The sequence below is a fragment of the Mangifera indica genome, chromosome 8 (assembly GCF_011075055.1).
Source record: "Mangifera indica cultivar Alphonso chromosome 8, CATAS_Mindica_2.1, whole genome shotgun sequence".
NCBI lineage: Eukaryota > Viridiplantae > Streptophyta > Magnoliopsida > Sapindales > Anacardiaceae > Mangifera > Mangifera indica.
The window spans coordinates 995,702-1,016,433 of NC_058144.1; the positions used below are offsets into that span (position 1 = coordinate 995,702).

Sequence of the window (20,732 nt, forward strand, 5' to 3'; positions counted from 1 at the left end):
TGATGGATTTATAGAATAAAACTACATACTAATTTATTCATGAGTGATGTAATTTTTATTTTTATTTTTTTCATTTTAAAACCATCAAATTACATCAAATTACATGATTCAGTCATCAATGCCAATTTTGAGATTAAGAATCTTTGAAATTTCAAGTCTTATATTTATTCTCATTTAAGCCATAACTTTTTAGTAATATTAAATATTCAAACAGTAAATCCTAACATATAATAAATTGACATTTCATCATGGGAGCAAGTGTAACTTTAATTTTAATTCAAAATAATACAATAACATAATGATAAATCAGTTTATTTATACCCATCTTATTTATTCACAGTTTGCTGCATCCATAGATGTCATTTATACCGGCTACCACCACAATTGGAAACTTTTAATTGACAATGGTGATATTACCAGTACACCTCCAAATTGAAAGGTAAAGGAGATACAAACAACCAAAAAGACATACATTTCTGCCTCACCACCCTCATTTAGAGAGGCTTGGTAAATGTCTCTTCACTCTCCAGAATCCAGAGGAAATCTTATTCAGTACGAAAGTTGGGACCAAAACAAAAGATCTTATTAATTTATATATAACAGCCATTACAGAGCAAACTCATTTCCCGGTGCATCAAAAGCGTGGGCCCCGCAATATGCTTATAATCAGTCCCAAACCTCTTACCCGACTGCGCAAATTTACACTATGGTTTTCACACAAATCTTCACACTCACTGGGTCGGGCATAACTGTTAACCTTCAACAGAAATTTTCCCGAGGGTTCAAGGATATCAACCCCAAAGGCAGGTGACAATGAGCGTCCCAGAATTTGAACATGAGACACACTGCAATATGCCAATAAAGTGCAGGAATTTTTAATGTCATTAAATAGTTCAGCAAAATCATACCAAAATGAATCATCTAACTCTGCAACAACAATGTACCAACCAACAGTCATGCAAATGCCCATCAATTTCAACAGAACAATTTCACAATAAGTTTAAGAAAAGCCAGGTAAAAAGCAGGCAAGCTACTAACCAAATATAGTACAAGCCATCTATTTCTTGTCGCTGAACCCTACCCAGAAGCTCAATCTTCAAAATCCCACCAATGCACATAACCGGCTCTGGAAGCTTGAAATTTTGCAACCTATTCTCCTGTTCACGATGTCATTCGAATGATTAACCTTTTGTTAATGAACATTATCATGCAGTTCAAGGAGGAAAAGAAACCATGTAATCACAATGAGAATTGCATAGCCACTCAAAGAACAAATAAGTATAATGGAAAAATAAATAATGAGAATTTGAACCATAAGCCATGAGATCATCAACAGTTTTTTATTAAGCATACTGAGTTTGCAAACCTAAAATTTTTTCCAGCATCTAAGGGTAAGCTGCTAAGATTTTAAATTGTAGTTCATTTTCCCAGAAATCAAATGAAGGAAAAAAGAAAAGATCTCAAAAAGGTGTATTCTGACAGACAAATATATGCATAAATTTTGTTGAACTGCCTCGAAAAAAAACCATTTAATACTAGATAATGAAACTTGTGTGTCAGTAAGCAAAATTTGTACTTCATGATCAAATATTTATTGGAAGCTCCACCATGATTGGTGCACAGAATGTAACAGAATTTTACAGGCCAAGACAATCTTCTATTGGTAGAGTAGTAAGTTCTGGGTAAGAAAGATTATTTTGATGGTTTTTCCTTAGGATGCAGACCAAGTTTGAGCATCTCATATTTAATACAGCTTTTATACCAGCTGCCCCTGAGCATGCTATATACATTGTTTAGTCTAATTTAATTAAAGTAATGTAGACAGACGTGTGTTAGAAAGCTACTATTTTTAATTTCCCAAAGTTGGTCGGGCTACAAAAGCACATCTCATCAGCCCTATACTCCTTCACAGTGGCACATGAAAGGCAGCTTAAATGTAAAAATAAAGAATATCATCGTTATGTCAAGTTTTGGGGAAAAAATTTTAGCAGAGCGTGCATTTAATTTATCATAATCTCTTCTGGTGGTTGCAACAAAAGGGGAAAGTAAAATTAAAACGATAGTAGAAAAGAAACCAAGTGTGACAGCTTACCTGAGCCATTGGGAACTCCTGTGAAGTATAAGTCCATTCAAATTTATCATCAGCATAATCATTGATCGACTCACCCATTGGATCATCTATTGGAGACTTGGCATGACCCATTCGGAATCTCACAGCTCTGGCTGAGTATATGGGTTGATTCCACTGAAAATAAGCTGGAAGCGAAAACACAACGTCATCAATTATGAGAATTTAAAGTTTAGGATAGATTGGAAGAGTGGATATTTCCCTAACCCTTTAGAGTATTAACCTTGGAAAGGTTGTATGTTGATTTCAGAAATAACACACAGATCACCAACCAATTTATATATCAGTGTCTCAGGCACCACAGGATTGCTATGGCCTTTGCTTGACCAGTATGAAGCTGTCCTACGAACCCTATCCCTAGATTCCAGAGTATTGTGAATGCTTTCCTCTGGATAATTATCAGTGCTGGAAGCATAGATTGGCTCAAAAATCAATCCCCTTACAGGATACGATGTACAGCCTCGAGCTAAAAAGGTATAAACTCTATTCTCACTCTCTAAACTCTGCCCTTCCACAAAATTTTCAGATGCACCTTCAGCAAGCTCTTTCAAACTGTAGCTTGGTTCAACTACACGATCAACTTTAGATAACTGCGGAAACATTCTCAAGCACAGCTGCTTACAGAGACCATTAGCAATCACTGCAAAACATAGAACAGCATATGTTAATGTTACTTTAATTAACAATACAACAGTTTCTAAAAGTTCCTTTACTATCTTTTCTGCAAACAGGGTAGCTTTCTTTACTCTTTTCCATCACTAAAAGAAAAACAATCAGAAAATAAACACACAATAACACTAAACTTCAAAATTATTACAATCATAAAGTTGGTACAATAACACAATTGGGAATGGCTAATACATGATTTCTTGAGCGAGGCTATACATAAAAAATTTCTTGTTTCTTTCCCATAAAGCAAGCAGTGACAAAAATCCATAAATATATAACAAACACTTCAACTTACCATGATGTCGCCAAGAACGTGAAACACAGCTAACACGAACAAGATCAGATAGATCATCCAAACACATGAGAATCTTCATTGACATATCGAGATGAAGACAATTCAAAAAATCAATAGGATTCTCCATTTTACAAAACAAACTGAAACAATAAGCAGCCCAGCTGTCTCTTGGAACCTCAAAACCTGAACTCAGAAGCAAAGAACACAGCATAAGATAACTTTAAAATATTAATCGAAGAAAAATAAATAAACATTGAAGAAATCCACATAATTCAAAAGGCACACACAGGCGCTCTGAAAAAATCACATAACTAAAATCATGAAATTTACTAGAAAATTCAAAAGACATAAACAACAATTCCAATGGAGTTAATACACCCAACACAAATTTGAAGAAATCAACTGGAACTCGGATGATAAATGATTCAATGGAGCGGATAAGGTTGAATAAATGAATGTACATAAACTGTGAGACACAAATATTTCGATATTAGAATGAAAATTGAAAAAGAGAAAAAAAAAAACTGAAAATATAATACGGGGACAGGATAAATTAATACTTACCTTTGAGAAATACGAGTAAAATCTGGAAAAGGCCAAAACCCAGAGCATGAAAGAAAAGTAAAAACAAATTTTAGAAAAAAAGAAAGAAATGTATGCCGATGGTCGTCGCCATGGAGGGGATGCAGACAGAAGACATAAATTATAGTTTAGAGTTGGCCAAAGCACTATTCCCACCCAAGGTGTGCTTTTTTTAACCAAATTTCCCCCTTTTAACTTTGAAAATCTAATTTATCCACCTATGAGTTGTTAAAATTAACTGAATCTATTAGTCATATTATTTTCTCTTTCAAACCCTAAAAACTAACAATTTTTTCTCATCCCAAATTTTCAAAAACTATATTTTTCCCTTAGAGTTTTCAAACCTCCAGATCTCATTTTTCTGATGACGATCGATGATCTCTAAGCATCTACTCTCTCTCTTTGATGACCCCTCTTTCCGATCATATATCTTCTGATGTCATGTGGTATCATCAACGACGAAGAGTCTTCATCTCTAAACGAAGACGATGACACTTAAGAGGGAAAGATGTCACAATGTCGAAAAGAGAAGACGGTGGGGAGGAAGAAACGTCACCTGGAGATTGTTGATCATTGCTGAAAAATTCAATCTGAAAGTTTAAAAACCTTAGGAGAAAAAATATTGTTTTTAAAAACTTGAATTAGAGGAAAATTATTAGTTTTTAGGATTTGAAGGAAAAAAATAATATTTTATTTTATTTTTTATATTATAAATAAAATGATGATTTTATTTTTATAATCATTTTTTAAAATTATTTATTGGTAGATAAATTAGATTTTCAAAGTTAATTGGGAGAAGGGAGTAGGGTTGAAAAGGCATGCCTTGGGTGGGAATAGTGCTTTGGCCTTTAGAGTTCTTTATGATTTCCCTGAGCAGTGTCTCAGAGACGTCACTGTCGCCCAATGATTTATATGATGGGCCTGCAATTTACTGTCTTGGCCGGGGTGGGTTGGCGAGCTCAAATCCATATTAAATTCCACCATGTTAAATCCGAGTTAAATTTTTAATTTAATAGCTTAATTTGAATTTAAGAAATTATCAATAATTGTTTAATGGAACTCTCTTTCTATAGCAACTATTCTTAACTTCCTTATTTAATAATTTATCATATTTATCGTTCAAATTGGCTTGTGCTTATCATTTTAGATTTTGATCGGTAAATTATTTTTCAAGTTAAAATTCAAACCTCAATTTATCCTTATTCTTTAACCGATTTTATTTTTTAGAGGTTTTTCTCTTTTAATGAGTTTTCGAAGTTTTTTTTTTTAAATAATTTATTTTTTTCTCTTATAATTCATCTGATATTATTATTTATCATTTGGGCTAATTTTAATTTTTCATTTTAGATTCATATTAAATCTAAAGTTCAATTTTTTAAAGTCAAATTTAAGTATTAGTTTATTGATAGATCATTTTGAACTATTTTTTTTTTTTATGTTTTAGTTAATTTTAAATTAAGTTTTGTTTAAATTTAAATTCGGATCGAACTATATACCTAGCTCTAATATATTTAATTATTAAAGAGGTCCATAATTAAATTTAAAAAATTAAGAGTGATGATATCCAATTGAGCTCTTACTTGTCCACATTTTAATTGTAATTAAACAATCAAATCATATAATTTTACACTTTCTTTCCCTTTCACCCAATTGAAAACTTGTGTTTTTTTTTTTTTTTCTAAATAATTTCCTAACGACACTTGTCCTAATAACACCACTACTTTTCACTGGAAGGTAATAATTAAGAAATGAAATATTATTATATATGGGTAGATGAGCCAGCAGAATCTAAAGGCAACACGTGGCAATCATCTGACGTGTAATATGGTCACCCGATGGAGAGATGTAGAAAGAGACAGAGAAACGATTATCCTCTTTTTTTTGATAAATTAAAGTAAATTCATTATCCAACAAGACTAGTTGGCTGGTCATGTCCTGTTTGGGCCTAATCAAGATGATGAAGGCAGTAGTGCGGAGCCCAGATAACCCAATTAATCGTTAAAATTTTTTTAATTTAAACTAAAAATAAAATAATATCTAATTATATATTATTTAAATATTTAAAATTAAATACATATAATATAATATTTTTTTATTAATTATAGGCTATTAATGTTCATATCGCATGCCATCACGAGACTAAACTAATCATTTGCATTTTCGTCATTGTGTAGTAGTCATGGCATACAATAGAACAAGCCATGAACATAAACACCCCACCTTTTTTTGTACTAGAGTTTTAAGATCAAATGCCTCATACAAGATGAGACAATTAACCAATCATTGAACCTCTTTTTTTAATAAGTAACCAGAGATAAGAGTACAAACATGATGAATGAAAACCAAACAATAAAATTTTGCCAAAAGGCCAAATTACCATGTCCCACCCGAACTTTGATTCAACAGAATCCTACCTCTAAAGTTTAGAAAGCTTATTTCCTTGTCCATTTGTAAAAGTTAAACGCTAGTTTTAATAGTCAATGAATATTTTTACCCCGAGCCAAATATTTTCTTCACATCTTCCTTTTTTCATTTTTTTTTTCTCATTTATTGATCGAAATAAAATACTAAAGAATAGAGATGACAACAAAAAGTGATAGAATTGAATACTCTTTTTTCTGTTTTCATTCTTATAAAAGGTATTAATCTTCATCTCTGTCTTATTTTTATTATAGAAATGAAAAAGATTTTTTGTCTCTATTTATAAAAAAAAAAAAACATAATTTATTAATAAAATTTACAAACATGTGAAATATGATCTTCTCAAACTTAAAGGACAAGAAATGTCATCAGTTCATGGAAGTTTCAATCGAAAATAGTTATTCGGCGCCAAGTTGCCAACCAAAAATGTAGTAACATGTGGCGCAGCCCTTTGTAATTTCAATGGATGCACGTGGCCCCTTTAATTTTTGTAATTAATATTAGATTTCGAGTCTTAAAACCATCCACTTTCATAAAATATTTCCATATAAAAAATGAAAAGTCAAACTAATAAACGAGAAGAAACCACTGTCATGCTCATGGCCCATCTTACCTAAACGACGCCCAAAAACTATCCACAATAAATCGCATTTTCTCAGCCCCAAAGCTATGGATTACTCCGCACGAATCCAAAACAAAACCCCCACTGCATCATCAACAACACATTCATGTTTCAGGCATCTCTCGTTCGACTAGTCTTTGTGCTAAAATTTGATCAAAAGGCCATAATGGAGAACTGGAGATTAATTGAATACATCATCAACAGAAATAAGTACAGGTTTCAGGCTACGACTGGACTGGACTGGACTGGACTAATGAGAAGGGGGACATTCTATTAGACGCGCTTTCAGACTGTGTATCGCACTTTCTTGTGCTGCTTATTAACATACATAAAAATGTTGAAACCATATAATGTCTTCTTAATTAATCTAATTACCAAATGGGTTTATTTGATAATAGAAAGGTCGAGCGTAGCTGCCAAGATAGCCCCGTATCATATTCACCAAGCATGTGCATTTACTTTAAGATGACGAGATATTTCTCGTTCCCTCTCTTTCAATCAAATCTTTAAATAAGATTAAAATTTAATTAAACTATTCAATTTTAGATAAAATAAACTAAATTTAATTTAAAAATTAAATTTGTTTTCATAATTGAGTCTTCAAGTTTAAATTAATTAAGAGCAAAATTAATTATTCTAATTTGATATTGATTGAAATTTACTCCATCTTAAAGGATGCATGTGCGATTGGAGGGTAAAAAAATTGTTTCTTTTAGGCCAAATGACTATTTTCTATTCAAGTTTTAACTCAATTTTATAAACATATTTATAGGCATTTAAAAATTCAAACACTAACTCGTATGTTAACTTCTATTATAATTTTATGTTAAAAGTAAGAGTAAAACTATTATTTTGATAATAATATTAAAAAATATATAATTTTATCTTATTCTCCTCTTCAAGTTTTGAAAATTGATATTTTATCTTAAACCTCAACTTTGAAAAGTTACAATTTCTCTCTAAGGTTTGGAATTTTTAGGGTTTTTTCTCCAGCTATCAAAGTTGGCTTTCCCCACCCATTTTTCATCTGTGACCGAAGAAGAAGGAAAGACGATCACCCATCTTTTGTCTAACGCTCGGGGTAACATTGTGCGATTCATCGATCTCAGACACAACGACGATGGGATTATGTCGAATAACTATGAGAGACATTGGGACAACAATGACAATGATTCCAAGAAGACGAATCATGAGAAAAAAGGGGAGACAATTCACACAAAAGATGGGGAGATGCTAGCTAATATCTATCCCCCTCTAAGTGTTTGATAAAAGATCAAAGGTCTAAAAGAAGGGAGAGAGATGGCCAGACAATATGGTTGTCAAAAAGAAAGAGATTTAATAGAAAAATCGAAACCTTAAAAGAAAAAATGCATTTTTTAAAATTTAATTCTCGAAAAAATTGTTAATTTTTAAACTAAAGAAGGAAAATAAATAAATTTTGAGCGTTTTAAAATTTATAAATAAAATAATAGTTTTATATTTATTTTTAATAACAATTAATTATAAATAAGTATTTAAATTTTATATCAATAATATATATACTTTTGAAATTGAATTCAACCTCGAGTGGGAAATTTGACCTTTGGCCTTTATTTTATTCCATTACATTGATTTTCAACGCAGACCTTATATAAATGCAGACAAGCAAGCTCTTGTTCAGCGATATTTGTGTTTTCTTACAATAAGAAGAGAGCGTCACCGTCACGCTCCTTTACATACCTATTTCTCTCTGAATTCCCACCAGCCACCAATTCATTCATGAGCCTTGAAAAGCTCACTCGTCGTCACCCTTAAGTTGAACCCTGCTTCTCCTTCTCCAGTCTCTACATATACACACAGACGTAGTCTCAGTTCATTCATCTGCCATCTTTCTCTTTCTTCTATCTTTTTGCTTCAGTTTCAATGGCTATGTCTTTCTCATCGAGATCATCATATTTGAATGTCAAAACCAAGAAAACCAATCTGTATTACATAATTCTGATAACGATCTTGTGCACAATCTCTTTTCTTGTTGGCGTATGGCACCACTCTGGTGGCTCTCTAAATCCTTCGGCAAAAAAATCCAGCCTCATCGAATCCTTTTCATGCGCCTCATATGGAACAAACACAACAACGACAGAACACATTCTTGACTTCTCAGCCCATCACTACGGCGCGGACCCTCCTGCTACGACGGCGCGTGTCACCCAGATCCCTCCCTGTGGCTCTAAGTACACAGAGTACATCCCATGCCATGACGTTCAAAGATCGTTGAAATTTGATAGAGACAGGCTTATTTATAGAGAGAGACATTGCCCTGAAAAGAACGAGTTGTTGAAGTGTCGTATACCGGCTCCCTACGGTTACAAGGTGCCGTTTAAGTGGCCAGAAAGTCGAGAGTTGGCTTGGTACGCTAATGCGCCACATAAGGAGTTGACAGTGGAGAAAAAAAACCAGAATTGGGTACGGGTTGAAGGAGACCGGCTCAGGTTTCCAGGAGGCGGGACAATGTTTCCTCGTGGTGCTGATGCTTACATTGATGATATCGGCAAGTTGATCAATCTCAAAGATGGCTCCATCAGGACCGCCATTGATACTGGCTGCGGGGTACGTATAATAATAAATAAATAATAATAATAATAATAATATTTCTTTCATTACCATCATTATTATATATTTTTTCAATGGTTGACTGCCCCTCCCTGTGTAAGATGAGCAGGACGGTTCATTGGTTCATGAAAATGCTTGCTTTGCCAGAGTTGAGCAAGCAAGTTGTTGCTTGTTAGGTTAGGCCGGCGGGGCAGGTTGAATTCTGATGGTTTGAGAATTTTCTCTTGTTTTATTCTTTTGGTAAGAAAGAAGGAAATGGGAAATATAGTTAATATGCCATTTTTGTCATTCCTTACCATATAATTCTAGATCTCAGAATTAATGCTATTTTTTTTTCCCAATTATGAACATTAAACAGTTACCCACTTGGGCCATTCTAAGTTTAGATATATCATGATTTCAGTTTTCACCATTTCTCCAATTATTTATAATATGGTTTTTAAAAATAAATAAAACTTAAATTGCAGTTGAATGCAACTGAATGCTAGGAAAGATGCCTTTAGTCTGAAAGTGATAACATACAGAGGGATTTTTATGTAGGGGGGGATTTGATGCGAGTTGCTCAATATTATTCGACTCAAACGAGTCAGGTTTGACAAAAAACATTTCAATTGAAATTTAACTTGGCTCAAATCGAACCTTGTCTCACTCACGATTCTTGTTTTTGGATGACCATCTAGCTGTTTCCACCCAAACCATTGCAGTTGAATGCAACTGAATGCTAAAACTGACCAAAATTAATAATTATTTTATCACACTTTTTATGACAAATTCTCTGAACTTTAGTTCTTCGTTATTACGTACCATATTAGACATGAAACGAACTCATACCATATTTTTACCAACCGTTTGGCAACTGAAATTGAATGACATTATTATATTTTCGATGTTCAAAATTGAAACTTTCCAGGTTGCGAGTTGGGGAGCTTTTCTTCTGTCAAGAAATATTATAGCAATGTCATTTGCGCCAACAGACACTCATGTGTCGCAGGTGCAGTTTGCTTTAGAACGAGGAGTTCCAGCATTGGTTGGGATCATGGCTTCTATGAGACTTCCTTACCCTTCAAGAGCTTTTGACATGGCACATTGTTCTCGTTGCCTCATTCCTTGGGGCCAGTACGGTAATTAAGAAATCAATCACTCTTCTTGATTTTCACAACTTTCAAATTGTAAAGTTTTGAGTTAGTGTTAATGAATTGGCTTGAGCAGATGGACTTTACTTGATCGAAGTTGATCGAATTTTACGGCCTGGTGGGTACTGGATTCTGTCCGGACCACCGGTGAACTGGGAAAATCATTGGAGAGGGTGGAACAGAACGGCTGAGGATCTTGAAGCAGAACAGTCAGGAATAGAAACTGTTGCCAAGAGTTTATGCTGGAAAAAATTGAAGCAGAAGGGCGATATCGCTATTTGGCAAAAGCCAACTAATCATCTCCATTGTCAAGCTAACAGAAAGGTCTTTAAACAGCCACACTTTTGTAAAGCTCAAGATCCAGACATGGCATGGTAACACCATTAATCCCTTCTTTATCCCTTCAAAATTTAACACTTCAGTTGAATTTATGCCTTGTTTCCTACAACCAGGTACACCAAAATGGAGGCTTGCTTAACCCAATTGCCTGAAGTGTCCGATGTAAAGGAAATCGCAGGGGGGCAATTAGCAAAATGGCCAGAGAGGTTGACTGCAGTCCCTCCTAGGATTTACAGAGGAAGTTTGAACGGAATTACAGCTGAAGTGTTTAGAGAAGACACGGAACTGTGGAAGAAAAGAGTGGCACGTTACAAAGCTGTGGACCATCAGTTGGCACAAAAAGGGAGGTACAGGAACTTACTTGATATGAATTCTTATTTGGGAGGCTTTGCAGCAGCCTTAGTTGATGATCCAGTGTGGGTCATGAACATGGTCCCTGTTGAAGCTGAGATCAATACCCTTGGAATCATCTATGAACGTGGCTTGATAGGATCATATCAGAATTGGTACGTTACATTGGATAATATTTAATAAACAATTGCACATGTTAAGTTCACCAGAAAATTGACCTTTGATGTCTACCTTAATGATTTCTATTTGTATGCCTGATGTTAGTAGCCTTGGTAGCACCGTAGCAGAAAAACTAACCCCTAGCCCACAATACATCTAAAATTATTTTTTCTTGGAATTATTTTTTCAATAATATATCATAATATAATTGAATGATATAATTGTTAATCCGTTAGTTCTCATCCATGTCTTTTTGTAGGTGCGAGGCCATGTCAAATTATCCACGGACTTACGACTTCATACATGCTGACTCTGTTTTCAGTCTCTACAAGGACAGGTAATAATATAAATGGTGTCCATTGGTGCCGATCTCATATCAGAGAGTTAAAAGAACTAATTGTAACTCATTGTAACAGATGTGAAATGGAAGATATGTTGATAGAGATGGATAGGTTATTAAGGCCAGAAGGGAGTGTAATTATCAGAGACGATGTTGATACATTGGTGAAGATCAAGAGCTTGACAGATGGCATGCAATGGGATGGCAGGATTGCCGATCATGAAGAAGGCCCCCATCACAGGCAAAAGATCCTATTTGCAGTTAAACAGTACTGGACAGCCCCCGCTTCTGACCAAGGGACCGGTGGTATAGCTTCATAGTCAATATATATCTGCTCCTGTTGGTAGAAATATATATTTTTATACATCAATTAAAGGTCACTTTCGTTTTATTCATTTTAATAATTATGTACGATTGTTTTAAATATTATTTTTATACAAAAACCTTAAGTCAACCGGTAATGTCGAATTATTGGGCGATAGCAACGTAAATAATCTTACTCTCACATTTGCATCAGCGTTAAGCATTTTGAGTTTGACTCAACCATCGATACCTTCAAAAAGAGATGGTTTGAACTGAACCAAATTTTAGCTAAAATTTCTTCAGTTCAAATTCCGCTGGCCGTCTGAATTAGAGAAGCTTGGATTAAATCCACCACTGACAACTATACAATCCCATGCCAAAATAACATACATGGGCCTTGATTCTGTCATGATGGGCTTTCTGCTAGTATTCATTTACTTCTACAAACAACTGAATATTTTCTCACACCATAAATATTTCTACATGCTCTGGAGTAGTTTGTGAAGTTGTAGCATGATTGCTATGAACATTGCACTTATCTACCCACAACATACAAAAATGCTTTCAAATTTTTACCTATCTGCTGAAAGCTTGAGATTAAACCATTCAAACCAAAGCCCACATACCTCTGAAATCCAACCAAATTTCGTGTCAAACATTGGGTGAATAGTTGATATGCTATATGAGCTCTAGAAACAATGCTTCTTGTTTGCTGGTCAGGCCAAGGTCACTAAAACTTAACGAGGCATCACAAATATCAAAAGCACGTCGTGGGTATGGCCTCACCTGCCCAGGAGAATCGAGAAATTCGTTGAAGTGCATATATGATTCTTTAACGTTAAAAGAAATACAAAAAATATATGTGCCACTTAGAAATTGACTTCATCATTCCACCGTTGGTTATAATAGAAAATAACTAGAACAGGGGTTCAAGAAAACTTACCACTCTGTAAGTGCCAGGCTTCACAACTCTACCAACATCTATGAAGTCAAATAGAAACTACAAAGGAACAAAGCACAGTCAATTGAGCCATAAGACAATGGAGCAATCATTTAAATATTTCATTCTACCTGAAGCTTGTCTGACTTGAGAAAGCTATGGCCACGGCGGCTGCCATCTGGCATTTTAACAAGAAGAGTTACAGCATTCTCATCCTCTGATGCTGGTTCAGGAGGGAGAGAAGTTTCTTTTACAGGTAGCCACCTTTCCAAGTTCTGTCAATGGTGAAATCCAAATGCAAATCAATGCATCAACATGAACAACCAAAATGAAAAGGCAGTTCTCTCTTTCTCTCTCTCTTAAATGTGAACAGGAAGCAAGTTATATAACACATATACTGAACCACACACTAAAAGGACTTTAACAGTTAAGTAAGAATTGGCTATGATCAACATTTCACTAAGCATAGCCTTTTTTATATTCAAGTTCACAGGCAAAAGACAATGGTATGTTGATCAAGCATGCTTATGTGAGCTTTAAGTTAATACTATCCCTTTACCACATACATAATCTGCCCAAATATATCCCCAGTCAATTAGTTGATTTACATACCATAATGACTTCTCCTAATAATACAAGTACTGAAAAAAGGAAAAAAAGGGTCAAAATACAAAGGGAAGCATCAAAAGTAACTGATTTACTCTTCCAATCACCTTTTTCACATTAGTTTCCTTAAGACAATATTTCTAATTATTTTTCATGTTAGTACAAACCATTTCCTTGGAGCTTCAGATAGATATCAATTAACATAAATTCCACCAAAAAAAAAAAAAAAACGGACAGTTGATTATCTTGTCAGGATGCTTATCACTGAAATCTAATAGATCAGGTAACCAAATCAATAGAAACATCACCTCTTCCTCAAGCAATGTTTTACAAGACTCATCTTCCTTCAAGCAAAGAGATTCAGCTTCCTTCAAAGCATTCACTTCTTTTTCTCTGTCAGCCAACAGAGATGCCAAATACTCATTATCCTGCAAGCACATTTAGACAACATGTCTTAAATAAAACATCATCAAGCATGCAACTGATATAGGGAAATTTTCACCTGTTGTTCACGTAATAACCGCTTTTCCATTAAGGATAATGATGGTTGGTGGGGAGCTGGCAGAGACTTTGGACCCACCCTTGTGTCGGGAGCACTTTGTGGCTGAGGTTCATGCTTAGAGCGATGTGGAATGTCACCAAAAAGTTCTGTCTCAATCCTAACTGCTTCATCAAGCTCTTCCGGAGATATACCACCCCACTTGAATGTCCAGAAGAAGGACATGATCCAAACAAGTAATCATAGAAGTCATACATTTTGTATTATAGTCTCTTTATCATCAAAGTAAATTGGACAATGTTGTTAAACAAAGAAGAATACCTCATCTAAAGGTAAAACATATTTATTGCTTTGAGAATGATCACCAGCGTTGTGTCTATTATACATGTAACTTTCAGATGATCGTGCTTGCACATCTTTAGCTCCCTCTTGGACTGATGAGTTTCCATGTGTAAACTAAAAACGGTATCTCTTCTTAGATGAAATGATACACAAATATAATATACTATTGGCAACTTCCATCAGATCAGAGATATCAATTGTCAAGGACATCGTCACATTGATATGCCCAAGAGTCCATATGAAAAGATGAGAAACAAGATTAGTTCTTACCTTCCTATTGCTACAGTCATTTTTATCCACTTGCATACCTAAACCGCAAACTCTGAGTTGTTGATCCTTGTCTTTCAAAACTAGTTCACGCATCGCTTTCTCTTGCTCTGCTGTCTGATACAAGTCATGAGGAATAAGACCAGTAAGAAAAGAAAAGCAGCCAAGAAATATAAACGAAAACAATAGGCAATATTTACACACCTGTAAAGACAATGAAACTGCACAAGATAATTCATCATCTTCTAAGTCAAGTTGCCTTTGCATAACTCCTATACCAGATGAATCCTGCATCAAAAAGTAAAAAGAAAGAACTGAAAAAAGATAACGAAGGGCTCAATCAAAAGTAAAATAATCTATGGACCATAATCCAGGAACCAAATTGCTTATTCAGATAACCCTCTTTAACCTCTCGTCTTGAAGCCTCAATAGCAGCTTGAATCATTTCTTCTTCTATATCATTGCCATCCAAATGTGAATCATCATCTCTTGAGACATTCCCCTGAGTGCCCATAATTTGATATGATGGAGATATTCGTCCATTATAGTCAGATGGCATAAATCCTGCATGATGAGGCTGCTCATTCCAACTATTGAACTCTCCAGGGAGCCCCACCATTCCTCCTGTACGTGAAACAGGTGTATGGCTAATTAACGCGGAAGCACCAAACTCATTTATTAGACTTCTCCTGTAACTGGGATCAAGTAACAATGATGGCCTGAAAGTTCTAGCTGCAGATAGAAGTTGTAAAAGTCTGCTTGGCCCAGGTTGAACTCGATTGTTCGTATCCACGATATTATTTGGAGGAGAAAACCCAGCTGGTGGATTTGAACTGAACAGAAATGCAGAGTGAAAATGATGGCTAATGAACAACCAGACATGCAGATAATACAAGTTAAACATAATGCCAAATTTAAGTATATAAAGAGGAATCTAGGATTAATAAAAATGAAAAAATTAAATAATTTTACAGAAGAAAGCTACAAGAAGAAATGCCATACATGGATCTGTTCCCTTCAATAAAATATGCATTTACAGCTTCATTTAGATTGCCTCCATATGCCTGTTAATGTAACAAGCAATCAAATATCTTGAGAGTACATATTTTATACATTATCGTATTATACATATGAGACGTAAAAATTGGATTATAGTGAATAATCTTGATTAGTCTAAGGCATGAGTATTACATTGTATAACACATTACAAAAATTATCTTACAGATGCTTAAAAGACAAATCATAAAGTAAATTAAGCTGTAAAAGCAACTACAAACTCTAAACAAAGTAATACTATATGAACAAAAGTACATACTAACAAGTACAAACAATTTGATATGTCATCGTGAGATTTGATGATTTAATTCTTTATTTTATTTATAATTCAAAATCACCAATTTATTTGTACCCGTTAATACCCAACCATTTATATATAAAGTGTTATTGCCGTAGAGATCAAGGAAGCTATAGAGAGTTCAGTGAAGTAGCAGAATTAAACATCGAATAAAAACTTAGTTAAAAGCCGAAGTAATTCACAATCACGAACCACATTTTGCATATCTACTCTGCTTATAAGCATTATTCAGTCAAAAGAACCAAGAAACCGTAGAAAATAAACAGAGAACTCTTTCTTGATTTTTATAGTTAAATAATTACAACAGTGACTATAATATTAAGAAAAAATTAAATAAAGAATCTTACGGAGACAACTTCTTTACGTTCTTCAAAATACACAATGTTTGTTTCTACAGATTAATCTGATCGATGAAGACGACACTTGAGCAAGTAAAAGAAAAAGACGAACGCACCTCCAATTTTTGAAGCGCGACTGACTCGGAAGATCCGGTGATTCTCATGAAAGTCTCGATTGATTCTTGATTTGGTCTCGCCATTACCGTCTGTATCGATGATGTTTCTGGATCTAAACAGAGAACGTTCTAAAATGAGAGATCTTTCAACTGGATTGGGATTTTGTGTACGAAATGTAAGAATGCGAATTGTAGAGATATAAATTATTTGCGCGCGCCTTTATTTAACTTTCGTATCAACCGATAAAGTAGCATCCGAGGAAATGCGTGGCAACAGATCCAACGTACACGTATAAAGAAATTCGTCCATGCTACTACCCGCTCTTCTTTTTGATTGTCGCAGCTGCCGTCTTTGGCCCAGCTTCATAGCATGGCTTGAAACTCAAATCTTACGGTCCATTCTACCTAATTCCACTTGGATTCGAATCTATATTTGTTTTGAACGAAATAAAATTGACTGTTTAATTTGATGGGCTGTTTGATTTATTAATAATAAAAATTTTAAATAATTATATAATATATAAGTTACAATAATTTTTTATTATTAATGATGATATGACAAATAATATAAATGATAATCTAATTATTAAAAAATTATTAATATATTTTTAATTTTATTATAATTATATTATTATTTATTAATTTTTAAATATAAAAATAATCGTATTTTTAATTAATATAAAAATATTTTATAATAATTATACTCAATGATATTTAAGTGAAATAATTTATTATTATATTTTTTTTATTAGTTTTAACTAAATATAATAATTATTTCAATAATATTTTTCAATAACTTTGATTATCCTTCTTTTTGTTTAACCCATTTGTCACATTATTTACTTTGTTGGTAACTTTTATATGACATTGTTAACAACTTAATAAAATGTAAGTTAAATATTATAAATTTTAGTGAAACTTAAACTAATTTTTATTTAAATTTATTCTATTCGAATTTAATAGAATGATTACTCTATTTTTACAAGTTGATTCGAATTATATTGATAATTAGGTATCCATTAAATAGTGTGGTCCAATTTTAAAAATAAGTAAGATATCTTAATTATTTGAGTGAGCAAAGGACATAGAGGTGGATGGGACACTTGAAAAGACTCAAAAGGGTAGACCAAGTGAGCTCTCGTACCGGTAAAATTATGATACAATATTATTTCTGCAAGCTATTCCACGGAGAGACCGTTAAAGATTCAAGCTCAATCTATCTCCAAACGTCTTTGTTATATATATTCAAGGCCAAAGGACTTATTTCTGTTTATGTTTTCATACGTTTTCAAAATTATATTCATTAAATTTAAAAAAAAAATTAAAATCTCACCAATAACTAAATTATTGTTAAATTTTTTTATTATAAATAAGAGTAAAATTGTTATTTTACTAGTAATATTAAAAAAATATAAAATTTATTATATTTTTTCTCTTAAATTTTAAAAACTAATTATTTCACCTTTACATAAATTTTTCTAATTTTAAAAAGTCAAATTCCCCCCTACAAAACTTAAGAGTTTTTCTTCATTTCTCTGGCCACCATCTCTAGTGTTAATGACCTTCTCTCTCTATCTTAAAACATTGGCTAGCACATAATAATCTCCTTGCTCCAAATCTCTTCACTAAAGACAAGAGATGTAGAGGAGATCTCTTCATTTGATGAATAGATTGATCTCTTCGTCTCGACGAAGAGACTATCTCTTCTATTCTTCTCCGATCAAAATATCTAGAGGAGATCTTTTCGTCAGAGAGGAGAGGTTGTCATGTCCCATCATTCATCGATCAACATTTAAGGGTAGAGATGAGAGGTCATTGACATCAAAGATAGTAGTTGGAGAGAAGAAAAAAAAAAACCCTATGTTTGAGATAAAAAATATAACTTTTCAAAATTAGAAACTTTAGATAAAAATAAAATTATTAGTTTTTAAAACTTACGAAGGAAAATATAATAAATTTTATTTTTTCAATATTATTAATAAAATGATGATTTTATTCATACCTCTAACAGAAAACTTAATCATAATTGACGTACTGATGAAATTTTGAGTTTTTTAAATTTGATAAATATAATTTTGACGACATCAAAACTTGGATGGGAAATAGTCCTTTGACCCATATTTCAAACATGTTGGGTTGAGAACATATATATATGTGTGTGTGTGTGACGTGAAATATAATTAATTGATTTATTTATTCAAGTTATATTAAAAAATACTTAAATAAAATAATTTATTAATATTTTTTTATTAACTTTAATTAAACATAATGATCATTTTGATAACATCTTTCAGGAACTTTGTTTACCCTCTTCTCTATTCAACTATTCACCACATTATTTACTTTGTTGATATCTTTTATATGATGTTGCTAACAACTTAGTAAAATGCAAGTTAAACATTATAAATTTATTCTATTTGAATTAAATCGAATAATAAATTCATTCATTGACTAAATTTAATTTGAAACTTGGTTAGAATAATATTAGACATTGGGTCCCCATTAAATGGTGTTTTAAAAACAAGAATGATATCTTAATTATTTGAGTGTGCAAAGTCATAGGGGTGGATGAGACAATTGAAAAGGCTGAAAAGGGTAGACCAAACGGGCTTTGTTGGTAGTAAAGTACAATACAATGTTATTTCTGCATAATATTCCATGGAGATCATTAAAGATTTCAGCTCACTCTATTTTCAAACATCTTTATTACATATTCAAGGCCAGAGGACTTATTTTGGCTCAAATTTTGATTATTTTTCAAAAGTATACTCATAAAAAATTTAAAATTTTATTTATAACTAAATCATCATTAATTTTTTTTATTAAAAGTAAAGATAAAATTATTATTTTATTAGTAATATTAAAAAATATATAATTTATTATATATATTTTTCTAAGTTATAAAAACTAATAATTTTATTTTTACCTAAAGTTTTCTAACTTTGAAAAATTATAATTTTTCTCCAAACCTAAAGTTTTTTTCTTCATCCCTCCACCTATCATCTTTAACATTGATAACCTTCTCTTTTCACCTTAAAACATTGGCCAACATAGGACGACCTCTTCGCTTCAGATCTCTTTGTCAAAAAGATCAATCTCTTCGTCTTTTCTTCTCCAACCAAGAGATTTAGAGATCTCTTCGTCAAAAAGGGGAGGTTGTCGTGTCTCATCATTCATCGGTCAACATTTTAGGATAGAGAGAGGAGGTCGTCGACACTAGAAATAGTGGTCAGAGGGGAGAAGAAAAAACCCTAAATTTACGGGAAAATATGATTTTTCAAAGTTAGAAAACTTTATATATATGTGAAATTGTTAGTTTTTAAAACATTATGGGTGAAATTAATAAATTTAATATTTTTTAATATTATTAATAAAATAATAATTTTATCTATCTTTCTAATAGAAAATTTTAATAATAATTAGTTTATAGATGAAATTTTAGAGTTTTTAAATCGGGAAAAGGACTATTTCCCACCCAAATTTTAGGTCATTCTCAAACTTACACTCACAAGAGATGAAAAACCCCTATTTCCACCCATGGGTAAACTTCTATTAATTTTTTCTGTTAAAGGGAGGGATAAAATAGTTATTTTATTGTTTATATTAAAAAGTTACAAAGTTTATTACTTTTCACCCCCTTAGGTCTTAAAAACTAACATTTCATCTTTACCTAAAGTTTTTAAACTTAAAAAAGTAACATTTTTACCCCTAAACCTAAGATTTCCATATTTTTCAAAGCGCAATCACCCCTTATAACTTTCAAAAATAGCAGTTTCAATGTCATTCTTCAACTTCATCTTCTGACGTCGTCTTTGGCCTCTTCCTCCTGGTGGGATGACAGTGGTACGATGAAGAGATCTTCATCTCCTCATCACATGGTGCGACGAAGAGATGGAGATCTCTTCGTCGCACGATGCAACAAAGAGACAAAGATCTCTTTGTTGCACAGAGCGACAAAGAGGTCTCTCTTTGTCGCTCCACCCAGACAACAAAAGACTACTCATTGCTAGATGACGCGACGACGAAGCGTCATCCTTCATCTGTTCTTTCAGATCTATACAACGCTTCGTCATCCAGATCTGGAAGACGAAGGGTTATCCTTTGTAGTTAGAGATGAGAGATCGATGAAATACGTTGGCCGTCGGTGGTGGCCGAAGAGGGAAACAAACCCTAAGGGTGAAATCTAAACTTTTTAAAATTTGAGGATTGGTTGATGTGTTAGTTTTTAAAACCTGAAAGGGGGAATGATGAAATTTTAAAGTTTTAAAATGACAATTTTATCCCTATGCTTAACTGAAAATTTGGACAACAGTTTGGTCATGGGTGAGAATAAAAGGTT

General features: G+C 33.1%; 3 protein-coding genes across 6 annotated transcripts; 1 reads left to right on the forward strand and 2 right to left on the reverse strand.

Moving 5' to 3' along the window:
- Positions 1–296: 296 nt before the first annotated feature.
- LOC123222887 (F-box protein At4g00755-like) lies at positions 297–3,798 on the reverse strand. 4 transcript variants are annotated; one of them, XM_044645903.1, is made up of 7 exons: positions 3,657–3,741; positions 3,423–3,558; positions 3,093–3,275; positions 2,352–2,768; positions 2,093–2,256; positions 1,039–1,157; positions 297–845 (listed from the first exon to the last, which is right to left on the reverse strand). In XM_044645903.1, exons 1-7 carry the CDS (start codon positions 3,702–3,704, stop codon positions 635–637), a joined length of 1,278 nt encoding a protein of 425 aa, XP_044501838.1. In that variant the 5' UTR covers positions 3,705–3,741; the 3' UTR covers positions 297–634. The 4 variants fall into 4 exon arrangements, with proteins under 4 accessions (XP_044501838.1, XP_044501840.1, XP_044501841.1 ...); XM_044645905.1 differs by lacking the exon at positions 3,423–3,558 and having other exon boundaries at positions 3,657–3,798; XM_044645906.1 differs by lacking the exon at positions 3,657–3,741 and having other exon boundaries at positions 3,469–3,564.
- Positions 3,799–8,377: 4,579 nt separating this feature from the next.
- Positions 8,378–12,082, forward strand: LOC123223819 (probable methyltransferase PMT15). Its single transcript, XM_044647214.1, has 6 exons — positions 8,378–9,303; positions 10,217–10,427; positions 10,516–10,813; positions 10,892–11,284; positions 11,548–11,625; positions 11,705–12,082. Exons 1-6 carry the CDS (start codon positions 8,620–8,622, stop codon positions 11,946–11,948), a joined length of 1,908 nt encoding a protein of 635 aa, XP_044503149.1. The 5' UTR covers positions 8,378–8,619; the 3' UTR covers positions 11,949–12,082.
- A 282-nt stretch (positions 12,083–12,364) lies between these two features.
- LOC123223820 (plant UBX domain-containing protein 8-like) lies at positions 12,365–16,657 on the reverse strand. The gene is made up of 11 exons (XM_044647215.1): positions 16,394–16,657; positions 15,588–15,649; positions 14,995–15,418; positions 14,790–14,873; positions 14,589–14,702; positions 14,298–14,432; positions 13,980–14,177; positions 13,786–13,905; positions 13,003–13,146; positions 12,875–12,931; positions 12,365–12,717 (listed from the first exon to the last, which is right to left on the reverse strand). Exons 1-11 carry the CDS (start codon positions 16,475–16,477, stop codon positions 12,610–12,612), a joined length of 1,530 nt encoding a protein of 509 aa, XP_044503150.1. The 5' UTR covers positions 16,478–16,657; the 3' UTR covers positions 12,365–12,609.
- Between the last annotated feature and the right edge of the window lie 4,075 nt (positions 16,658–20,732).

Coding starts and splice junctions, on each gene's coding strand:
- LOC123222887 (XM_044645903.1), bottom strand. CDS start 3,704: ATGCTCTGGGTTTTGGCCTTTTCCAGATTTTACTCGTATTTCTCAAAG. Junction 3,559..3,656: donor TTTACTCGTATTTCTCAAAG/GTAAGTATTAAT, acceptor TGTGTCTCACAG/TTTATGTACATTCATTTATT. Junction 846..1,038: donor GATGGCTTGTACTATATTTG/GTTAGTAGCTTG, acceptor GGCATATTGCAG/TGTGTCTCATGTTCAAATTC.
- LOC123223820 (XM_044647215.1), bottom strand. CDS start 16,477: ATGGCGAGACCAAATCAAGAATCAATCGAGACTTTCATGAGAATCACC. Junction 15,419..15,587: donor ATTGAAGGGAACAGATCCAT/GTATGGCATTTC, acceptor ATTTCTGTTCAG/TTCAAATCCACCAGCTGGGT. Junction 14,178..14,297: donor ATGTTTTACCTTTAGATGAG/GTATTCTTCTTT, acceptor TGGACATTCAAG/TGGGGTGGTATATCTCCGGA.
- LOC123223819 (XM_044647214.1), top strand. CDS start 8,620: ATGGCTATGTCTTTCTCATCGAGATCATCATATTTGAATGTCAAAACC. Junction 10,428..10,515: donor CATTCCTTGGGGCCAGTACG/GTAATTAAGAAA, acceptor TGGCTTGAGCAG/ATGGACTTTACTTGATCGAA. Junction 11,626..11,704: donor TTCAGTCTCTACAAGGACAG/GTAATAATATAA, acceptor TCATTGTAACAG/ATGTGAAATGGAAGATATGT.